At 42.6% G+C, this 15,341-nt stretch overlaps 1 protein-coding gene across 1 annotated transcript in view; it reads left to right on the forward strand.

Annotated features, from left to right (window-relative positions):
- Positions 1-15,341, forward strand: part of TBC1D19 (TBC1 domain family member 19) — a 78,221-nt gene that overhangs the window by 59,458 nt on the left and 3,422 nt on the right. The window contains exons 16-20 of the mRNA XM_081207780.1: positions 1,293-1,325; positions 3,411-3,520; positions 7,143-7,234; positions 9,209-9,324; positions 9,904-9,974. Of these exons, the coding sequence (XP_081063906.1) occupies positions 1,293-1,325; positions 3,411-3,520; positions 7,143-7,234; positions 9,209-9,324; positions 9,904-9,974 (422 nt within the window). The remainder of the gene's footprint in view (positions 1-1,292; positions 1,326-3,410; positions 3,521-7,142; positions 7,235-9,208; positions 9,325-9,903; positions 9,975-15,341) is intronic.

The following is a 15,341-nucleotide window of genomic DNA, read 5'->3' on the forward strand; positions in this document are numbered from 1 at the left end:
CTTCTCAACACTGGCTCCGGCGTGGTGGAACGCTCTGTCTCTTGACACCAGGGCCCTGCGGGATCTGATCTCTTTCCGCAGGGCCTGTAAGACAGAGTTGTTCCGCCTGGCCTTTGGCTCAGAATCAGTTTGATTCCCTCCCCCTTTTTCTTTTTCCTTTCTCCTCCTATGATGAGATTGCTCCCTAATTGTTTTAATATTGTATCTTAATCTTTTAAATTGTATTTTAATCAACTTGTTTGTATTATTGGTTGTTAGCCGCCCTGAGCCCGGTCTTGGCTGGGGAGGGTGGGGTATAAATAAAAATATTATTATTATTATTATTATTATTATTAGCGATGGTGCTGCACCGGAAGGAGAAGAGATGCCTTTGCAAGACAGTATAATACAATCCCAGACAAATAGCACCAACACATCCTTAGAACTCTTTCACAGTTGAACTGTCATGAGTGGCCCCACTTCTGAGTTTTCGGTAGGGAGCCAGGCAGAGGGCCTTCTCGGTGGTGGCGCCCTCCCTGTGGAACGCCCTCTCATAAGATGTCAGGCAGATAAAGAATTACACCACTTCTAGAATACATCTGAAGGCAGTCCTGTTCAGAGAAGTTTCTAATGTCTGACGTTTTATTATTTTTTATATTTTGCTGGAAGCCACCCAGAGTGGCTGGGGAAACCCAGACAGATGGGCGGAGTATAAACAATAAAATTATTATTATTATTCCTCCTAATCACAGTGGGAAGTGCAAGACAGAGAGAGAACACCATGTGTCTGCATGTGCAGCGAGTGTATGCGGTGAACATATATGTGCAATGAATGTGTGCACATTGTTGACATGCAGCTCTTAGTGGGGTGGCTAACTTTACATTTGGCCGTGGCCTCAAAAAAGCCATCAACTCTGAACTAAAAGAAGCCTGCAGAATTTTTGACCCTTTACACTGAACGCAGCTCGCCAACCATCTGTTGTTAGGCTTGTAAGGCTTTCTGTTTTTGGCATTTGAAGAATGAGATTTTATTGAGCCACTGGTTAGCAATCATAAGTCAGAGGTGGACAGCATTCTGTTTGCTGGGTCACAGGTTCATTGATCCTGATCTCCAGTTTCCAGGAGAGCAGTTATTAGTTCAGTCTCTAGAGTTAAAGATGTGCTTATGCGTATGAAAGGAATCAAGCTCTGAAATATTTTGTGGAATTCTCCCTGGGTATACTTTTGTCTGGGGGTTTTTCCCGTACAAAGCATAAAGAACTATGGAATCATGAACAATCCTCACAGTAAACTGGAACATCTCTGTTTTGCAGGTGTAATCCCTTTCCATGGCTTTTCGATGTACGGTAAGTGACTCTTCAGTACTAGCACTGGAGCTAAAAATTGGAAGTTTGATTAATTGAATAAGTAAGTTTATATTGTTGCAATATACCGTATTTTTTGCTCTATAGGACGCACTTTTCCCCCTCCAAAAATTAAGGGGAAATGTGTGTGCGTCCTATGGAGCGAATGCAGGCTCCTTGGCTTCGCGTTGCTTTTGCTGAAGCCTGGAGAGCGAGAGGGGTCAGTGCGCAGCGACCCCTTTCATTCTGCAGGCTTCAGGGATAGCTGCCTGAAGCCTTCGGAGCGCAGCGCGAGTTCCCGCTTTGCTCTGCAGGCTTCAGGTTCCTTTTGCTGAAGCCGGGAGAGCAGCACTTCGACCGACCGCCAGTCCCACAAGCTCGGGGGGCAGCGGGAAGGCTGCGTGCAGCCTTTGCGCTGCTTCCCGACCTGGTCTTTGAGGCTGGCAGAGGCGGAAAGCAGTGCTTCCCCCTGCCAGCCCCAAAGAGCAGGTCGAAAGGAACCCGAAGCCTCCGGAGTGCAGCGGGAACTCCCGCCGCGCTCCTGAGGCTTCGGGTTGCCTTCACTGAAGGCGACTGAACACACCTTAAATGCACTGAACGCACCTTGTTTTAGAGGGGAAGAACAAGAAAATAAAGCAGAGAGGGGGAGAACTCTTTTTTCTTGTTCTTCCCCTCTAAAACAAGGTGCGTCCTATGGTCGGGTGCATCCTATAGAGCGAAAAATACGGTAATATCTGTCCGTGTTTATCATACCTGGAGGTTTGGTGGAGATTGTTGGATTCCTGGTTCCAGCACTTCAGTAGGTGGGATTTCTGGAGAATGGGGCCAGGGAGTTGTTTGAGCTGTCGGGCTCCTATGCTTGGCTTGCATCTCATAGCCTTAGGACCTGGGGAATCTTTGGCAAGTAATGGGGCCTCTTGTTCATCGTTGGAGGAAGAAGAGCCTTCTTCCACATTCTTCCCCTGCCCAGGAGGCTAATTCTGATTTTTTATTAATTTTTCTATTGTTGCTGTTCTTGTTATTATTATTAATTAAATGTTAGTCACTTTAATTTGCCCAAGATAACTCAAAGCAACTTACAACCAAACAAGTAACCAACCAAACACACACACCCCCATAGATACATTAAAATGAAGGTTAAAAAATACATTTAAAGCACCCAACCAACTTCTAAAAGGCCACAGATAGCTAAAGGCCACAGGCCTAGTTGTAGAAGAAAGTTCTTGTCTGGTGTATAAAGAGATATAATGATGGTGTCAGGCGAGTCTCCCTGGAGAGAACAGTTCACAAATAGGGAACCACCACAGAAAAGGCCCATTCTTGTGTTGCCGCCCTTGGGATCTCTCATGGAAGGAGCACACAAAGAAGGACTTCAGGTGATGATTGCCAGTTCTGGGGTGGTTCATATTTTGCAACCAGGTTGGGGTTGCATGGAAGTATCTACCTATAGATAGTATTCATGTGGCTACCCCAGTTTCTTCACTGGTTATTTTACCAAATAAATAAATACAGTGGTACCTCGGGTTAAGTACTTAATTCGTTCTGGAGGTCTGTTCTTAACCTGAAACTGTTCTTAACCTGAAGCACCACTTTAGCTAATGGGGCCTCCTGCTGCCGCCGTGCGATTTCTGTTCTCATCCTGATGCAAAATTTTTAACCTGAAGCACTATTTCTGGGTTAGCGGAGCCTGTAACCTGAAGTGTATGTAACTTGAAGCGTATGTAACCTGAGGTACCACTGTAAATAAATTTGTGTGACTGTATGTGCAACCCATGCTTTGGTCCTGATTAACAGCATTGTGCCTTCAAGCAAATCTGTCTGAACTGTGAGACTGGCATTCCCAAAGTAATCACGTTTAAAGTGGCCTGTTGTTATTCCACTTGTCAATAAAAAGGCAATACTTGAATGACTGTTAAGAAAAGACACGATTATTCCATAGCTGCGGCTACATTAACATACATATTGTTCTTATTTCTACCTCCACAAAGAACTGGTGTTCGTTCAGAATATGCAGGTTTTGTTTGACATGCATCTTGTGATTTTAACAAGTAGTGGTGTTGTGATAACGATTGTCTTTTATCCTTTCAGTCGCTCCGCTTTGTTTCCTGTATAACGAACCTTCCAAGCTGTATCAGATGTTTCGCGAAATATACGTGCGCTATTTCTTCCGACTTCATTCCATCTCTTCTCACCCGTCCGTAAGTTTGCTTTGAACAAATCTGAACATGCAAAATGCAACAAACTAAAATATGCCTCTCTCTTTTTACCGTGCCTGTTCTAAAAACACAGGACCGCTGTCTATGCAAACCTTCGCTTTGTTTGACTTGTACAAAAATATTTTAAAACGTAGACCTCTGTGTTGATAAAATCTCTTGCGTATTAAATATGAACATACAAGACAGCTTTATACTGTCAGTTTATTGGCCTGTTTCATAGGGATAATAGAATCACAAGTGTTGGAAGAGACCCTGAGGATCATTAGTCCAGGCCTCTACAATGCAGGAACATTGTGATAGGAATTTTGAGGTCTTAGATATATGTTAAATGTTCATAGGATGGAGGGCACAAGGAGAATGTTCATAGGATGGAGGGCACAAGGAGAAGGGGACGACAGAGAATGAGATGGTTGGATGGTGTTCTTGAAGCTACCAGCATGAGTTTGATCAAACTGCGGGAGGCAGTGGAGGACAGAAGTGCCTGGCGTGCTCTGGTCTATGGGGTCACAAAGAGTCGGACACGACTAAACGACTAAACAACAACAACAACAAATGTTCATAAGTGTACCAACCAAGCACATACATAGATCAGCACAGGAAGACCGACATGGACCATTTTGATTCCCAAACTGTCCCAAACTGACCAAATGTTTTTTCTGCAACGTCAAAGAAAAATGGAAAAGCCTCCCCATTGTCTTTTCCTTCACAAATCCTCTCTTAAGGGTATGTCTGTGTTTGAATAGGATGTGAGCCTATGACCTGGTCCAGGAACTAAGTATTTATCACTACAAAAGACTGGCCAGGCTCCCCAGGCAATCCAATCAAGTAACCTGCCAGACAGGAGATAAACAACAACAGGAGAAAAACAACATTCAAATTTCTTTTTTAAGACCTCCTTTTCTGTGATGTAGGTATGATGTATCTGAGGGGTGGTCTTAGGTTACACCCCTTTTGTGATGTATGTATGATGTTTCTGGGGGTGGTCTTGATCTACAGGGTGGCAATTTCAAAAGTCTTTATAAGGCCTTGCACGCCATTTTTCTGGGTCCCTCCTCTCTCCTGCAGATGATGGGAGCACCCTGTTGCAACAGATCAATAAAGATCAAGCTTACTAGCTGCTTTGCTTCTAAATATTCTCTGGTTGGCCTCTGTTATTCTCTCCTACCAATAGGGAACCTATGTAAGGACTCTATATGGGCTCTTGGATACCCCATAAGGGAAAAGGGCAATTTTTGTTTACAACAACATGCAGGTGTCACTTTTAGGGATCGAACCTGCAACCTTGGTGTAAACCATGCTCTAGCCCAGTGTTTTTCAACCTTTTTTGGGCAAAGGCACACTTGTTTCATGAAAAAAATCACGAGGCACACCACCATTAGAAAATGTTAAAAAATTTAACTCTGTGCCTATATTGACTATATATAAAGTCATTCTCTTGAATAGGAATCAAATAAACACAAAGAAAGTATTTTATAATTACTTTATTATGAAATAGTAAGTAAACAGAAATATGAAAAATTATAAAATACTTTATTCAGTGTGCAACCTGGGCCTCTTTGGCTGAACACAAAGCTGATATTCTGGCTGGAATCAAACGTTGCGGACCGTTCTCTGCTCAGCGGGGATTGATCCGCTGATCCCCACTGAGCCGGCGGATGACAGCTCCGTCTCCGCACTGTGTGCGGAGAGGGAGATGTCAGAGCCCCGCTGCTCTCTATGGGGAATCGGATGAGAGCGGACCGCCTGTCCGCTCTCATCCGATCCCATCCGATCTGACCCCCACCCAGGACGGATGGAAAATAGGGTGGACACAGTCCGGTGCCCGCCTAGTGGGCGAAAAATTGACATTTTTATTTTTTTTAATCTTTCGAATTTTTCAATTTTTCCCACGGCACACCAGGCAACATCTCGCGGCACACTAGTGTGCCGCGGAACAGTGGTTGAAAAACACTGCTCTAGCCAACTGAGCTATAGAAGCAACAGTTTAAAGCCTCAGCTGGATGTCTTTTCCAATCCTGCTGAGATTCTTCAACTAGAGATCTGGAGTTTGAACCTGGGACCTAATAATAATAATAATAATAATAATAATTTATTATTTATACCCCGCCCATCTGGCTGGGTTTCCCCTGCTACTCTGGGCGGCATTCAGCAGAATATTAAAATACCATCTATCATGTCATTTTGCATGCAAAACTATGCTGCCATGTGTCGGTTTAAAAGGCAAACACATTTCTTGCGGCCTGAGCTTTTTTTGAGCTAGGGTCCACTTTGTGAGATTTGTAAAGCGTTGTAAAAAAAGTGACAGATGTATACATACAGGGATAGAAAAGAATTTCAGAAATGGGAGTGAGTTTGGAAACGAAGTCTCGCAGTTCTTGGGTCGTGTTCAACAGCGGCTAACGTACTGAGCCTTCAATGCCAACATCCTCTTCAGTTTGAGATTGTAATTTAATTACCTGATGCAAAATTACCCAGGTTAATTTTATCCAGGATTAACAGGAGTTGCTCGCAACTTAAAACCTAGGCAGGGAGAAAGGTGTTATGTCTGAATCGGGCCAGAGTGTTTCCCACGCATTAAATGTTCTGGAAAAGTTTGATATATTCTATCCAGGGGATTAATTTAGGTTGGCTCTGGGAGGGATTCAAATGAGTTTTTGCGTTCATGGAACAAGATTCTCCCCTCCCTTTGTGTGTTGACACAACCCCTAAATCTGCTCTGGAGCATTGGGGGAATTTCCAGCACAGGTTTATGGGGTACACAGTGAGAAGATAGGGAGGGAAAGCCCGGGGGGGGAGAAATTATTAAGTTGTTTTTGTTTTTGTTATGTATTTTACATTTTTATATTGTGATTTTATGTTGTAAATGCCCCGAGACCTGCAGGTATAGGGTGCAAGGCTATGTAAATACTGTGATTTCACAGGGACTCAGAAAAGCATTAGGTACTAAATTTGGCTTCCTAAGAATCTTTTAGCTTTCATTTAAAAAAAAACCAAAACAAAACAAGAACATAATTCTCATGCTTTTGGTTGCAAATAAATGCTGGAAGATGTAATGTCTACTGAATCCTAGGAAGTAGGGTGGAATCCCAACTTCCTCATGACAAACAACACCAGGATAAATTATGTAAAACAGGAAAAATGGCAAAATAACAGGAAAAAATGGAAGCTTTGCTATTCCGTAAAACTAATATCCATCACAGAATTCAATTTTTCTTATTTTAGTGTGGAGTGCATGTAGTGCTGATTTTGTGGTTTAAACCTATATTTAAGAAAACCCATGCTGAAATCAAGATTATCTTTATATATTAATTTTGTTGGCCTTAAATGCCGGTTTGTTGCCCTTCATTGCCCTTCATCTAGGAAAGAATCTGTTGTCTGTGTCTGCAACCGAAGATGTTTTAATATGAAAAATTCCACAACCTCACTTTATCAAATCTTACTGTACTACTTTGACTTGTTATATGTATGTTTTCAATCTATGCATGAACTACATTGGGTATTTTTTCACTATCTATCTTTAAAACTCATTAGTAGTAAGAGGTACACTTGTTGTATGGTTGTGCTTTTATAAAAAGTAAATTATTATACTCTTTCTTTTTTAAAGGGCATTGTATCATTATGTTTGCTGTTTGAAACCCTTCTCCAAACCCATCTACCACAGCTGTTTTATCACCTTCGAGAAATAGGAGCACAGCCGTAAGTATTTTCCCTTACCTTTAAAAACTGACACCATCGTCATCATTATATTTGCATGCCAACTTTCTGTTGTTAAACCCATGCTCGAGGCAGCTTCCAACTTGAAAAGGTTTACTAAATTACAAATACAGTGGTACCTTGGTTCTCAAACTTAATCCATTCCCGAAGTCCGTTCCAAAACCAAAGCGTTCCAAAACCAAGGCACGCTTTCCCGTAGAAAGTAATGCAAAATGGATTAATCCGTTCCAGACTTTTAAAAAGAACCCCTAAAATGAAAGCAATAATCAATGTGCTGTACTATAAAATAAATAAGACAGTATTATAGATGATAAAAATTAAAATTATTTTTTTCCTGACCTGCACTGAAGATAATAATAATAATAATTTATTATTTGTACCCCGCCCATCTGGCTGGGTTTCCCCAGCCACTCTGGGCGGCTTCCACATAGGCCAAAAATACACTAAGATGTCACACATTAAAAACTTCCCTGAACAGGGCTGCCTTAAGATGTCTTCTGAATGTCAGGTAGTTGTTTTTCTCTTTGACATCTGATGGGAGGGCGTTCCACAGGGTGGGTGCCACTACCGAGAAGGCCCTCTGCCTGGTTCCCTGTAGCTTTTCTTCTCGCAATGAGGGAACCACCAGAAGGCCCTTGGCGCTGGACCTCAGCGTCCGGGCAGAATGATGGGGGTGGAGACGCTAGTCATTGTTTGGATGGGGGGCTTTTATCCATTTCTGCAGTCACACAATCAAGCAATCAGTAGCTGAACTGGGTTCCACATGGTCACAAAAACAAATGAACCGAAAGAGCCTCAAAAACAAAAAATGCAAAATAAATAGCAAAAACAAAAGCACCAAATATAAGCTCCAAATATCACCTCAGAACACTGCAATCGGAAACAGATGGCTTGAATTACAATGGGGGGACGCAAATTAGCCCTGCAACAGTTAAAAACAGAAATGGAAGGTTTCAATTACAATGGGGGACGCAAATTAGCAGTGCAGCGGTAGAAACAGAAGCTCAGGACTCAAAACGGAGCACGTTTGACTTTTGAAGCAAAGTTTGCAAACTGGAACACAGACTAAGCTGTTCGAAAACCGAGGTACCACTGTATAACATAACTAGTCATAAACAATTGAGAATGTTGACAATAGGATCTAGGGAGGGGGTGATGGGAAATCTCGAAATTCAGAGAAATCTCTTTATATGGCTATGTATTTGGTATTGTTATAACTTTACACTTGTAAAATCAAATAAAAACGATATACCATATTTTTTCATGTATAACACGCCCCAGTGTATAAGACGCCCCCTATTTTTGGAGACTTAAAATTAAGAAAATGGGGGGAGATTGCCCTCGTGTATAAGACTACCCCTCTTTTTAACATTATTTTTAGTAAAAAAAAACCTAGTCTACGCGGAAAAGTACAGTATATCATTCCTCCCTTGGGATCCACAACGGAATCAGATGTGGGTAGGAACACTAGAAATATCACAATTCAAGTACAGGTTAAAAAAGTTAAGAAGCGGGTCCCAAAACACGTTTTTGGGTTAAAGATGATTTTTCAGGTCTGAAAAAGACTCCTGCTTCAAGGTACAAACTCAGAGTAACAAAAATCATGGTTGACATCTTTGCTTACCTGCTTGGAGACACATAACATTTGCTGTTACCCTAAAGAGAATGCATTTACAATAGATGCTAAACAGTACTTTCTTTTTCGATTTTGAATATTGAAATACTGTTAAGCTCAAGAAGCAGATAGCAAATAGATTCTGAATGAGTGAACGGAGTGTATCATGCCAGATTTAGCATTAAGAAGAATTACTTTCTTTAGTTGGCTTTGGCTTTAGCTGTGCTCTTTTCCGTTTAAGGCTCAGAAATCCGCATAAGCACATCTAAGTCAAAAGGCAAATCCACCGTGATTGTATGTTATGGGGAAATATAATAGTGTGTGTTTCTTTCCACTCATAGTCTAAGGATATCATTTAAATGGATGGTACGAGCATTCTCCGGCTACTTAGCTACAGATCAGCTTCTGCTTTTGTGGGACAGAGTTCTGGGATACAACTCTCTGGAAATTCTTGCTGGTAATGTAAACATATTTTGTTGATGGTATTGACATTCTCCCTTTTTAAAGAAAAATGATATCAACACAAGAGGCTTCAGTATCCTCGTGTGCAATTGCATGGTTTCAGTAGCTTTTCATTGTGTGACCTCTGACTCAGTGTCTTAAAACTTAGAATTTTGGAAACGGAGAGTGGCTGGGCCTCTGTCCTGTTCACTCACTTTTCTTTATTTCTGTGTTGCAGAAGCTTATTAATTTCAATTATATTCCGGTCAAAATAATAATCCCTTATACAACAGCTGCAATATTAATAACTTCTATTCGTGTTGACACATGATTTATAGAACTACAAGTAAGGCAAATATCACATTAAGAAATTCTTAATATATTTATTCTGTTGAGCACTTTAAGTGACTTTCTCGTACGTCTTTTCTTTAAAACGAAACTGCCACAAATTGACTAGAATGGCGCATTTAAGCTGGCTATATAATATTTCCCAAACTAAGTATTACTGAATTGAACGTAAAGAATAGCTAGACCAAAATATCTGTAGCAACTAATTAGTAGGCCGCCAGTCTAAATATTGTGCATTCTTTTTCAGTCCTGGCAGCTGCTGTGTTTGCTTTCCGAGCTGTGAATCTAATGGAGGTGACATCACTGGCTGCAGCTGAAGTAAGGATAAGTTTCAGTGGGAGAAAATGGAAATAGTTTGTGACATCTTGCCAACCACAGTAATTTAAGCTCCGTGTGCACATAGCATGCAATGTGAGGCTCTCTGCTGAAATTCTTATCTCGGCTAAATATTCAAAGGAAGTTATGAAAATATATGGATGAAGCTCATGATACTCCTATGACAAATACAAAGGAGAATGTTTAAACTGGGTTATAAACACGATGAAATAATTGAATTTTTTTTTCAATTACACTTAGGGCCTTTCATATACTTTGGGTGTACGCTTTTTAAAATATGTACCACTGTTCTGAGAGGTATGATAGAGAAATTCCTAAATCTACTTTAGGACAATACTTTTATTAGGCCAACCAAAGCGTGCAAGTTTTCGAGTCCTGCTGAACTTCAGTCAGGGCAGAGGCTGAACAAGGCAAGTGGAGAGGATAGAAACCGGCTGGTGGTGAAGCTCTGAATCTTCATCTGCTAAGAGCCTTCCAGAATATTGGAGGAAGTAGCAAGTATTCAGATGAGGCTTTCTCCCTCGTTGCTTTGTTTTACCATCTAGCCTGATAAAGGCTATTTTGGGACATGTTAGTTGCCTTAATAAATGGTAAAGTAAAGGTAAAGGGACCCCTGACCATTAGGTCCAGTCGTGGCCGACTCTGGGGTTGCGGCCAGCATGACTAAGCCGCTTCTGGCGAACCAGATCAGCACACGGAAACGCCGTTTACCTTCCCGCCGGAGCGGCACCTACCGTATTTTTCGCTCTATAAGACGCACCAGCCCACAAGACGCACCTAGTTTTTGGAGGAGGAAAAGAAGAAGAAAAAATATTCTGAATCTCAGAAGCTAGAACAGCAAGAGGGATCACTACGCAGTGAAAGCAGCAATCCCTCTTGCTGTTTTGGCTTCTGGGATAGCTGCGCAGCCTGCATTCGCTCCATAAGACGCACACACATTTCCCCTTACTTTTTAGGAGGGAAAAGGTGAGTCTTATAGAGCAAAAAATACGGTATATATCTACTTGCACTTGACGTGCTTTCAAACTGCTAGGTTGGCAGGAGCAGGTGCCGAGCAATGGGAGCTCACCCCTTCACGGGGATTCGAACCACCGACCTTCTGATCGGCAAGTCCTAGGCTCTCTGGTTTAACCCACAGCGCCACCTGCGTCCCTTAATAAATGGTACTGCCCTAATAATGGATTTTGGAACCCTTTTCCTGGGCCAACATGACTACTTTTTAACTTTTTTGGAAAAAAATATGTTTACTACAAACCATTTCTGCTATGTGTAGGTTTTCAAGAGACAATATAACACTCTCACAGTGCAATTCTAAACACCTGCTCAGAAGTAACCTCACTTCTCGCAGTGAAGGAACTGCCAGAAGGCCCTCAGAGCTGGACCTCAGTGTCCAGACTGAACAATGGGGGTGGAGACGCTCCTTCAGATATACTGGACCGAGGCTGTTCAGGGCTTTAAAAGTCAGCGCCAACACTTTGAATTGTGCTCAGAAATGTACTGGGAACCAATGTAAATCTTTCAGAACAGGTGTGATATGGTCTTGGCGGCAACTCCCAGTCCCCAGTCTAGCTGCCACATTCTGGATTAGTTGTAGTTTCCGGGCCACCTTTAAAGGTAGCCCAAGTTAGAGTACATCACAGTAGTCCAAGCGGGAGATAACCAGAGCATGCACCACTCTGGCGAGACAGTCCGCGAGCAGGTAGGGTCTCAGCCTGTGTACGAGATGGAGCTGGTAGACAGCTGCCCTGGACACAGAATTGACCATGCATAATTTTACACATCAAAATTATGTGCAAATGTTGTAACCTCTTCTTGTAGGGGAGGTTTTCCAGCTTCCTTAGCATTTTGGTTGCCAGTTTCCATGTCTCCAATATCCTGATGATAGTTATTATGAGTTTGGTCACACCATTGTTTTCTTCTCCTTTCCTAATGATCCATGGTGTAGTGTTTCCCAACCTTGGGCCTCCAGCTGTTTTTGGACTACAACTCCCATCATCCCTAGCTAGCAAGACCAGTGGTCAGGGATGATGGGAATTGTAGTTCAAAAACAGCTGGAGGCCCAAGGTTGGGAAACACTGTGTCGAATCCACCTTCTTCATAGCTGCTGCAATACTGTGTGGACTTCTTCACCTAGCTATTAGCCATGACCCCAAGATCTCATTCCTGCCAGTCACTGCTGGCTCAGTGTATATTATTATTATTGAATTTATATACCACCCTATGCCTGGAGGTCTCAGGGCAGTTCACAGAACAAAATCCAAATATAAAACCACAAAATTTATAATCAAAATAAAAACAACCCAATAACCCCCCCCAAAAAAACCCCCCACATTTTAAAAGGTCAGGGGTGCCCAAACTTTTTTCAAAGAGGGCCAGATTTGATGGAGTGAACATGCATGAGGGCCGACCAAAGTTGTTGACTTTTTTTAGGATTGAAGTCTTTTGGGGGGATTTTACCCCAGGAAATAAACTGCCGGGGCCGAATTAAACTGTCTGGCAGGCCGGATTAGGCCCCCAAAACGGACTTTGGACATGCCTGGCATAGGATATCTATCAAATCAACCAAAGGCCCAGTTAAAAAGGAACATTTTCCCCTGGGGCCTAAAGTTTTATAAGGAAGTTAGGATATTTTGCCCCAATGTACGACACTTTATACATACTTGCACTGAATCACATTTTCCCATTTTATTCCCCATTTGTCCAAACCCTAATTCTCTCTAAGAGCAGCAGAACTACCAAAAGGTCTCCCTTTTTGTTTCTCTCATCTTACCTGTATTAGTCACCTTGCCTTCAAAGGAATGAACTTTGTCCTGAAGAGCTAGTTTTTCAGTTATTGCATCATGTCGACACAAGTTGTACCCAGCAGGGAGATAGTTGTACACGTGGCAATCTGGGTGACATTCTAATTTGGGATTTTCCTTTTGGGGATTTTTTTTAAAGCTAAGTCCAGTGCTGTGAGGTTTGGTGAGGTTTTCTGAAAAGCTTCCTGGCCCCATTGTGTTGGCAAACTCGCAAACGTTCTTAACTTTCCCAACTCCTTAATTCAGTGCTTCATCTCTAGGGCTCCAGTTCATCTGCAGAGGTCTCTCCAGGCTTTTACTAAATATGGCTAGCTTCCCCCCAGTTAGGTAAAATGACTGGCCTTCAAAAAAGGGTGTGTTTGGCTAGTTTGCAGCCCCAAAGCTATTCAGGTGGCTTGGCTGCTATGAAGCTCAACAGGCATGAACAAGATTAAAGCTAAAGATGATTAAGGTCATATCTAAACACATTCAGTCCCATGGAAGAATGGGGCAGATTTTATTGTGAATGCCTTTGGCTACATGCAATAAATTGATTGATTACGACTTAAGAGTAGACATACATAGGCTTCTACTGCACTCGTGTTGGAGCCCAGAAGCATGGCTCTCTTTCACCTCGGCTAAACTTTTAGATTTCAGTTTTTTAAATCTCCCAACAATTCAGCTAAACTATATTCTACTGCTGAACTAAATCTGTACTTGGAGCTTTTCACTTCAAATATGCTAGCTTTACTCTTTCCAGACTTTGCTTCCGTTAAGGCTTATCTGTAGTTAATCTGTCTTAATTGCTAGAGTAGAGGTAAAAAATTGCAAATTGCTGCAGGATTACCTTCTTAGGGCTTTGTTCTTGAATCTGTTGTAACTCTGGTTTAACTTTAATGTAAATGTAAAGGGACCCCTGGCTGTTAGGTCCAGTCACCAACAACTCTGAGGTTGTGGCGCTCATCTTGCTTTACTGGCTGAGGGAGCCAGTGTACAGCTTCCGGGTCATGTGGCCAGCATGACTAAGCCGCTTCTGGCGAAACCAGAGCAGCGCATGGAAACGTCATTTACCTTCCCACCACTGTGGTACCTATTTATCTACTTGCACTTTGACGTGGGCTGTGATATTACAAAGAAATAAATATAACTTGAGGTAGGGACGCGGGTGGCCCTGTGGGTTAAACCACAGAGTCTAGGACTTGCCAATCAGAAGGTCGGCGGTTCGAATCCCCGCAATGGGGTGAGCTTCCGTTGCTCTGTCCCAGCTCCTGCCAACCTAGCAGTTCGAAAGCACGAAGTGCAAGTAGATAAATAGGTACTGCTCTGGCGGGAAGGTAAACGGCATTTCCGTGCACTGCTCTGGTTCGCCGGAAGCGGCTTAGTCATGCTCGCCACATGACCCAGAAGCTGTATGCCGGCTCCCTCGGCCAATAAAGCGAGATGAGCGCCGCAACCCCAGAGTCGGCCACGACTGGACCTAATGATCAGGGTCCCCTTTACCTTTACCTTATGAACTGATGAGCAATGACAGCAAGAAAATTTTCATATACCTTGGATCCCAAACACCTTGATACTCAGACGTTTTGACTCCTGAACACTGCAAACCTGGAAGTGATCCAGTTTGTCAACTATTTTTGGAAGCCGAACGTCCGATGGGGCTTCCGCGGCTACCGATTGGCTTCAGGAGCCTCTTGAAGCCAATCAGAAGCCGTGCTTTCTGAACGTTTTGGAAGCCGAATGGACTTCCGGAACGGATTACGTTTGACTTCCAAGGTACGACTGTACTACGGCCCCATTCACACATAACAAGGCAGATTTCTAACTTACTGTGGTTTTCTGAGTATCAGTTCTGTGTTTATATGGGCTGCCAGGTGGCTCTCACTTCGCTCCTCGCCTGGCAAGAACAAGACAAACCTTGGTTTTGTGTCATCTCTGAGCCAGGGATCATGCTTGGCTCTCGTAACAGGCAACAATTTCTAGCCAAGCTACAGCCGTGGTTTGTTGTTGGCTTGCTGTTCATGATTTGTTAAGGAGCAAAAAAATCCACAATACGTGCTTTGGAAATATCCCCTGGTTTATCCCACTCATATTGAGAGGCAGGGGGAAATGAAATGGGAGCGATCAGGCTGTACACAAGAATGCTCTTGTTCTCAGTTAACAGTGATAAGCCAGAAAACTTGGGGGGGGGAGAGAGAAACTCTTTAAAACATTACTAAATAATAGTGGATCGTCCCGAACCCCTGAGCAAGGTAATTTTAAGGAAAATGCAAAACCAGTTCATTACCAATCACCTTCTTTCCGTGTTCAACGCTTCAAGAGTTACCCACACATCCGCTATTTGCCTAACTCAATTAAGGGAGCTATATTTAAAAGGTTCATCCATACTCATTCTGCAGGACATAAGTCGTGCCCTTATGCAATTTAAAACTTTGAGCTGATGAGTACACTTTCCAGTATTTGCATCGTCATATATTTTCAGAAACCACAGATGCTCATGGTGTTTGGTTCTTCCTCCCCCCCTCCCCTTGCTAGTTTTGTACTATTGCTTTGTTGTTGTTGTTACTAATAC

Source organism: Podarcis bocagei, assembly GCF_964188305.1.
Source record: "Podarcis bocagei genome assembly, chromosome: 9".
NCBI classification, from domain to species: Eukaryota; Metazoa; Chordata; class Lepidosauria; order Squamata; family Lacertidae; genus Podarcis; species Podarcis bocagei.